At 40.2% G+C, this 8,220-nt stretch overlaps 1 protein-coding gene across 13 annotated transcripts in view; it reads left to right on the top strand.

The window, feature by feature from the left end:
- The first annotated feature begins 3,737 nt into the window (after nucleotides 1-3,737).
- The window catches only part of LOC121555656 (neurexin-1a-like), an 838,957-nt gene continuing 834,474 nt past the window's right edge, over nucleotides 3,738-8,220 (top strand). For all 13 annotated transcript variants that reach the window (XM_041869510.2, XM_041869572.2, XM_041869886.2 and 10 more), the window contains exons 1-2: nucleotides 3,738-3,858; nucleotides 5,708-7,156. In XM_041869510.2, the coding sequence (XP_041725444.1) occupies nucleotides 6,442-7,156 (715 nt within the window). In that variant the 5' untranslated portion in view covers nucleotides 3,738-3,858; nucleotides 5,708-6,441. The remainder of the gene's footprint in view (nucleotides 3,859-5,707; nucleotides 7,157-8,220) is intronic.

Consider the following 8,220-nt stretch of genomic DNA (forward strand, 5'->3'; position numbering starts at 1 on the left):
CTGATCAGTCCCTACACCCAAACGAGGGCATTGCGTTCATCCACCTCTGGCCTGCTGGCTCCCCTTCCTCTGCGGAAGCATAGTTCCCGCTCAGCCCAGTCAAAACTGTTCGCTGCTCTGGCACCCCAATGGTGGAACAAGCTCCCTCACGACGCCAGGACAGCGGAGTCACTCACCACCTTCCGGAGACATTTGAAACCCCACCTCTTTAAGGAATACCTGGGATAGGGTAAAGTAATCACTCTACCCCTCCCTTACCCCAACCCCCCAAAAAAAATAAATAAAAAATAAATAAAAAAAATATTAATAATAAAAAAACACATTGTAAAGTGGTTATCCCACTGGCTATAAGGTGAATGCACCAATTTGTAAGTCGCTCTGGATAAGAGCGTCTGCTAAATGACGTAAATGTAAATGTAAATGTAAATGCTACGCTGTTAGAAACCAACAATATGGGAGAGTTGATAAGATGCTACGCTGTTAGAAACCCACAGTATGGGTGAGTTGATAAGATGCTACGCTGCTAGAAACCAACAATATGGGAGAGTTGATATTGTTATGGCAGTGCTTCATTCAGCAGCTATTAGGTTCTAGGATATTCTAGATTTATACCAAAGTAATTTCCTAACTAATATAGTTGCTACTATGGCGGTTGGAGTATAGTTGCTTCTTGATTTAATTGTCTTTCTTATTGCTCTCACAGGAGCATTTGGTTTATTAAACTTTTTCAGTCTTTAGTTTACAAGGTCCGCTAAATATTATGCATTTTAATAGTATTAAAATTCATTTATTACTCATCTTTGAAATGTTAACAGCCAGCTAATTCATGAATTGCTTCCTGCGTGACCAACGTTCACTTCCTGGTGGTAGGCTAGATTAGATTACATTTAGTTTTCCTTACACTGTAAGCAGTCTATGGACAAGGTAAGACAGCATTCCATGGTTAGGTTTTGTTTACCTGGCCGCTGTCTCCAAATGCAAGTCACAATGTGCACTTCATGTCCAAATCATCTAAAAGGGAAACTTCACAATTTTTCAACTTCATATTCATCATCTCCAGCACCACCCCAACATCAAAACAATTTGAAAATGGTGCGTTTCTATGTGTTGTAGTAAAAAAGATAGAGGAAGATAAGTGTTTCCAATTACAGTATCGGTGAGCAATGTATGAATTTAACCAATTATGAGTAGGCATTGCATACTAATTGATTACTAATTGCCGACCAGTTGGTTGATGATGTCATTTGAAACACTGATCTTTCTCTATGTTTTTTACTATAAAATATAGAAACGCACCATGTTCACTTACAGTTGAAGTCTGAAGTTTACATACACTTAGGTTGGAGTCATTAAAACTCGTTTTTCAACCACTCCACAAATATCTTGTTAACAAACTATAGTTTTGGCAAGTCGGTTAGGACACCTACTTTGTGAATGACACAAGTAATTTTTCCAACAATTGTTTACAGACAGATTATTTTACTTATAATTCACTGTATCACAATTCCAGTGGGTCAGAAGTTTACATACACTAAGTTGACTGTGCCTTTAAACAGCTTGGAAAATTCCAGAAAATTATGTCATGGCTTTAGAAGGTTCTGATAGGCTAATTGACATCATTTGAGTCAATTGGAGGTGTACCTGTGAATGTATTTCAAGGCCTACCTTCAAACTCAGTGCCTCTTTGCTTGACATCATGGGAAAATCAAAAGAATTCAGCCAAAAAATTGTAGACCTCCACAAGTCTGGTTCATCCTTGGGAGAAATGTCCAAATGCCTGAAAGTACCACGTTCATCTGTACAAATAATAGTACGCAAATATAAACACCATGGGACCACGCAGCCGTCATACCGTTTAGGAAGGAGACGCATTCTGTCTCCTAGAGATGAACGTACTTTGTTGCGAAAAGTGCAATTCAATCCCAGAACAACAGCCAAGGACCTTGTGAAAATGCTGGAGGAAACAGGTACAAAATAATCTATATCCACGGTAAAACTAGTCCTATATCGACATAACCTGAAAGGCCACTAAGTAAGGAAGCAGCCACTGCTCCAAAACCGCCATAAAAAAAGTCAGACTACGGTTTGCAATTGCACATGGGGACAAAGATTTTTGGAGAAATGTCCTCTGGTCTGATGAAACAAAAATAGAACCATTGTTATGTTTGGAGGAAAAAGGGGTATCTTGCAAGCAAAAGAACACCCTCCCAACAGTGAAGCACGGGGGTGGCAGCATCATGCTGTGGGGGTGCTTTGCTGCAGGAGGGACTGGTGAACTTCACAAAATGGATGGCATCATGAGAAAGGAAAATTATGTGGATATATTGAAGCAACATCTCAAGACATCAGTCAGGAAGTTAAAGCTTGGTCGCAAATGGGTCTTCCAAATGGACAATGACCCCAAGCATACTTCCAAAGTTGTGGCAAAATGGCTTAAGGACAACAAAGTCAAGATTTTGGAGTGGCCATCACAAAGCCTTGACCTCAATCCTATAGAAAATTTGTGGACAGAACTGATAAAGCGTGTGCGAGCAAGGAGGCCTACAAACCTGACTTAGTTACACCAGCTCTGTCAGGAGGAATGGGCCAAAATTCACCCAACTTATTGTGGGAAGCTTGTGGAAGGCTACCCGAAACGTTTGACCCAAGTTAAACAATTTAAAGGCAATGCTACCAAATACTAATAGAGTGTATGTAAACTTCTGACCCCACTGGGCATGTGATGAAAGAAATAAAAGCTGAAATAAATCATTCTCTCTACTATTATTCTGACATTTCACATTCTTAAAATAAAGTGGTGATCCTAACTGACCTAAAACAGGGACTTTTTACTAGGATTAAATGTCAGGAATTGGGAAAAACTGAGTTTAAATGTATTTGGCTAAGGTGTATGTACAATTCTGACTTCAACTGTATGTCCCATGACAAATTATATGTGGGAAACAACTAGAGGGGGTTCAATAAAGAAACAATTGTTTTTAACTTTTTCCCATGATGATTTCAGAAGTCTGTGTCATCTCCTAAACTCTCAGTCAGACTATGTATAAAGTATCAACCCCCCAAAAAAAAAAAAAAAAAAACAACAACAACAGGATGCCTGTTTATAGTCTGGAGCACATGGTTTGGTTTGCCCTGTAGAATAACGGAAATACTTTGATCATGAATGTTCCCACTGGCTGTGTCTGTAGCCTAACATTACCCATGACCATGTCTGTATAGCACATACACACACACACACACACACTACTTCAACTAACTGAATGTGTTCATGGTAAGAAAAATCCCATTATCAAGAGAACTCCCTGCCAGCCTCAAACGTCGCCACATCCCTTCGCTGCACAGCGTGATACTAAGAAGTTGTTAAATTCCATCGCTTTTCTCTCTCCTCTCTCTCCTTTCTCTCCTTCGTTTGCCACCCTTGTTGCTGACAGAATACAAATGTTCCCTGCTCCATACCGATCTTTTTTTCTAACTCTTTGCGTTTCACTAATTCATCAATATACAATTTGTGCATGTTTTGTAACGAAATGTGACATCACAGTTGGTGTCGGTTTGTGAATGTGAATGAATATGTATTCTATTCGGGCGGCAGCAGCCGCCCGCGGTGCTGTCCAAGGTGCTGCAGCATTCGGCCCCGCCCCTCCCCATTAGACGACAGCCAGGCAGCTAAAACACAGAGAGAGACACGTGACCCGCTCGCTGTATTTGCCTTCTGACAGTCTGTGGCAGAGCGCTGCAGGGAGGCAGATTGCACCGTTTGCACCGTTTCTCCCTCACCAAAATCACAGGATTTTATCGCTACTCTGTTTATCTTTCTTTGTCTCGTTTTCTGAGGATCGAGAAGGGAAAATAGCCAAGGTAAAGGACCATGCGTTGACTTATTTTCCATCGTTATAAAGGTGTTGCTGAGTTTTAGAACATAGGAGAGAGGAGAGAGAACCCAACTATTTTCTAGGTCTCTGATGATCAGTGATGCAGTGATTCAGAGTTTGCTAAAATAGTGTGAGGTTGAGGGTTTTTAATGTGGAGGATCTGTTGGGGTAGTTTGAGTCGAAGATCACTGCATGGTGATGCTATTTGGTGGGTAGCCTAATTAAGATGACATGTGCTGTACATAACAAGAGATTATAATCCAATACTTTGGTAAGGAAAAATACGACTTGAGTTTTGATTTGGGTCGATCCTGGATATGCATGATTGGGTTCTAGATGCAGGTAAACGAGACCTTGTTTAATGTATGATTTAATTTCTCTCTAATAGTTTGAGCTGCTAGATGGGCAACGGAATAGCTGTTGAAAATTTAGCAAAATGCACTTCAACCGTTTTGAAATGTGTCATCAATAGATTTTATTTAATTGTTAGAAAGATTGAGGGGATTTTGGCAAGTGCCTAATAAACACAGGTTTACATGCTCATCTTGTTTGCTGCAGATGGTACGAATATATTGAACATGATCTAATGTGTTGAGATAGACAGTGGAATGGGACCCGCTGGAATCTCATGTTTATCTTCATGGCATTCTACAATTATATTATAGTACATTTGGCATGATATGGGTTGAATCTCTGTAACTATTTCCCGGTCCTCCGTCTATTATGGCTTTTCTTGCAAACTGGGTATCTTATTTGGATGGTTTTCTTTTAGATTTGAATGAAAGGCCACGTTCTGTCTGGCCCGTCTCGACCTGGGTTAAAATATATGCGTATTTAAGTATTTGCATTTTAAAATAGTCTTACTTATTTTCTGTTCATTTGAGTATTTTAAAATAATGTGGCCGAATTCAACTACTTCTATTTGAAGTATTTGATCGGTTTTCAAATAATTTCCTATAATACGAGGCTATTTGAAACTATTTTCAGATAGCCTGCTTGTTCCAATTACAGTTCAAATACCCCTATTACAAAACAGACTTAGGTTCAAATAAATAGAGTATTTAAATATGTGTATTTGAAAATACACTTGTCTGTATATTTAGGCATATTCAAATACATGCCAATACTCTCCAATACATTTCCAAATGTATTTCAATATTAAATTATGCGCTTGTCATAATTCTGCTGGAGTCTGAGTTAAACGGCAGATGAAATAATGAGGAAACCTACAAACAAGATTCTAGCCGTTTATTTATATGCATGATTCTCTGGAATAACACAAAAAATTCTCTACACAACCTTTATAAGTCCGATCCACTTATGGAATGACAGAGTTAATGGAATGTTCCTGTGCTGAGAGGATAAGCCAGGTCACTCCTGATACAAGTCCGTATTCAACGTCCATCCATTTCATGCCAAGGGATGCATGTTCGAATCAAGCGACACAAGGTTGTTTTTGAGATTTTAGCCTATCAAAAACCTTAACCAGTCGGAGTTAATGCCGAACCTTAAGATGTAGGAGTTAATGCCTAAACTTAACTCTAACCTTAACAATTTGGAGTTAATGCCTTAACTTAACCTTAAACACTTGAAGTTTTGAAGAACTTCAATATTTGACAATTAAGAAACATGGATGAATGTCTAATTCTGACATGAGAATGTGAGAGCTGGTTGCTACCAGCGGATTGTGGATGCTGCTGCTTTGAATGGGGAACATTTTGAGAGGCATATAATAGGCTACCCTCACCTGTGAAGACCTTTTAGGGTTGATAGAGGGAGAGAAGGACTAAACACAATGAACTGTCCATTCTTATTTCTCTTTTCTTTTTTTACAGATCATCTTCTCATTATGTTGTAAGCCTAAGCTTTTTGGATCAGAGACTGGCCTTGGGGTGGGGGGAAACAATTGGCTTGTTTTGCGCACTACGCTTATCAATCAAACAATTACAACCATTCTGTTTGGCGGGGTTTTTTTCAGCACCTGTTTTGGAGGATGCAGGGTGAGAAGCCAAAAGCAATGACTCTGGATGCCGGCTACATCTCGGTCGCGTGAATAGGATGGTTATCGATGCCATTTCAACAGCAGTAGAACCGGCTGGTGCTCTCTAGCTGCCTGGCACCGACCGACAGGAGCCTGTACGCATGTTCCAAAACTAAGAGCTATAGAAGACCTAATGGATATTTGATTTCTGAATCACCATTGATTGTTTTGGAAGAAACTCTGGATTATAAAATAAAGGAAATCGTCAGACAGAAGATATTGACAGAATAAAATAAAAAAGTACGACTGTGGAGTTGGGATTTAGGGGCGACAGAGAAGTGGACATATACACAACGATGGTATTTCTTTCCGGCAGACTAGTGTAATTTGCTGGTAGGATATGACAACGAGATAATTGGTTTAGGTTTACAATGTGTCAGTTCATATTCACAATTCTTAGAGGTCAGTCAGCGTATTACATCACACTCAGCCCTAACTTCTTCTAGCTTGATAAAATAAAATCCCGTCTGAAATCTGATTTGGCGGTATTGTAGCCTACCTAGGCCTAAAGAACAATTTGGTCACATCATGGTTCTTGCAATGCGGCATGGAGCCCATCTAATATGGGTAGGCCTTCTTGTGTGCTGTATTGTAGACATGGGGGCCTCTATGGAGTTTACAGGTGCAGAGGGCCAGTGGGCCAGGTTTCCAATGTGGAATGCATGTTGCGAGAGTGAAATGAGCTTCAACATGAAAACCAAGAGTTCCCACGGGCTGTTAGTGTACTTCGATGACGAGGGATTCTGCGACTTTTTAGAGCTCCTAATACACAATGGTAAACTCAGTCTTCGATTCTCCATCTTCTGCGCTGAGCCTGCAATGGTTCTAACCGACACCACGGTGAACGACAGCCAGTGGCACACGGTGACAATACAGAGAAACTTTAAAAACACGACGCTAATGGTGGACAACGAAGTGAAGTGGGTCGAAGTGAAGTCGAAAAGAAGGGATATGACTGTCTTCAGCCACCTGTTCCTTGGGGGAATACCGCCGGAATTACAGTCTGTGGCTTTACGGTTAACGTCGGCTGCTGTCAAGGACCAGGTGCCTTTTACCGGATGGATAACGGACGTAAAGGTCAACAATACAGAGTCGGCTCTCCTAAACAGCGCGGGGGTCATTAACGACCTCTGCGGTGCAGCAGCCAACATGTGTTTAAACGGAGGGGTCTGTAATGTTGTTAACCACGAACCCAAGTGTGACTGCTCGCAGACTGGCTACCAGGGCAAGGACTGCAGCGACGGTAAGATATCTGGATTCCCTTTTGGACCGTTATCTGTCATAGGCCTACTAACAATATCCTACATATTCCCTTTATCTAAACAACAACACAACATGATCTTTGATCTTTTTCCATAATTCAGAGAGGTTGGCTAATAATAATCTTACAGTTTACAGCAAATGGAAGTCATCCCTTCCTCTATAATAAGCCGACAGACCTATACGCCTATAGGCCCTACCTAATATTTCAATCATTTCCAGTGCAAAAGAGGTTCATCTTTATACAACTATTTTTTAACATACGTCGTCATAGTTGTTTGTAAGGTTGTTAATGAGCGGTTGTACTTCTGCAGGGGCTCATTAGCCCAACATGCAGGTGTTCCTCATTCTCTAAGGTGTCTTGCCTCTACCCAGAAGAGGTCACCAGGGGAATGGTTGACCTATGAAGTTGTTTAATTTCCAATGGCTTTAGCGCCTTCCGAATGTTTCAAGTCATAAACAGTAATAAGCATTTGGAAGAAGATGAAGGACTTGATATGCACATATATGAAGAATAGATGCAGTACCTATATGCCGTATATTGTGTATTACACTATATAACGTAGCCAAGACTGTAGGCCTCTTGTTAAGTATGCCACCTGTACTAATTTCTTCCAACTTAATCGTGATCTACTGATTGTTGATGAGTGATTACAATAGCATCATCTAAGCATTCTAAATGAAGTTGTTTTATGAAATATGAAATACACACAAAACCTTTTCTTTGTGACATTTTGATTGATTTCAAGGTTCGAATTTCAGAGAAGAAAGTGGACTTCATACATTGTTCAGTTGCTTTTGTGGCTGGATCTTGGCTAATAGATGTTGGTGCTGGACCAGACTGTCCTGTGATTTGAAGGCAGAGGAAATGTGAATAGTTTCTATGATTCCATTTGAACATATTGTACTGTTTGGAACTGCTCTATTTTCTGTTATTGTCATTTTGTTGTTGTACTTTGTTGATGAAGTATAAAGACCATATTTGCTTTAGGTAACGTCCCAAATTGCACCCTATTCCCTACATAGTGCACTACTTTTGACCAAGGC

Source organism: Coregonus clupeaformis, chromosome 1 (assembly GCF_020615455.1).
Source record: "Coregonus clupeaformis isolate EN_2021a chromosome 1, ASM2061545v1, whole genome shotgun sequence".
NCBI lineage: Eukaryota > Metazoa > Chordata > Actinopteri > Salmoniformes > Salmonidae > Coregonus > Coregonus clupeaformis.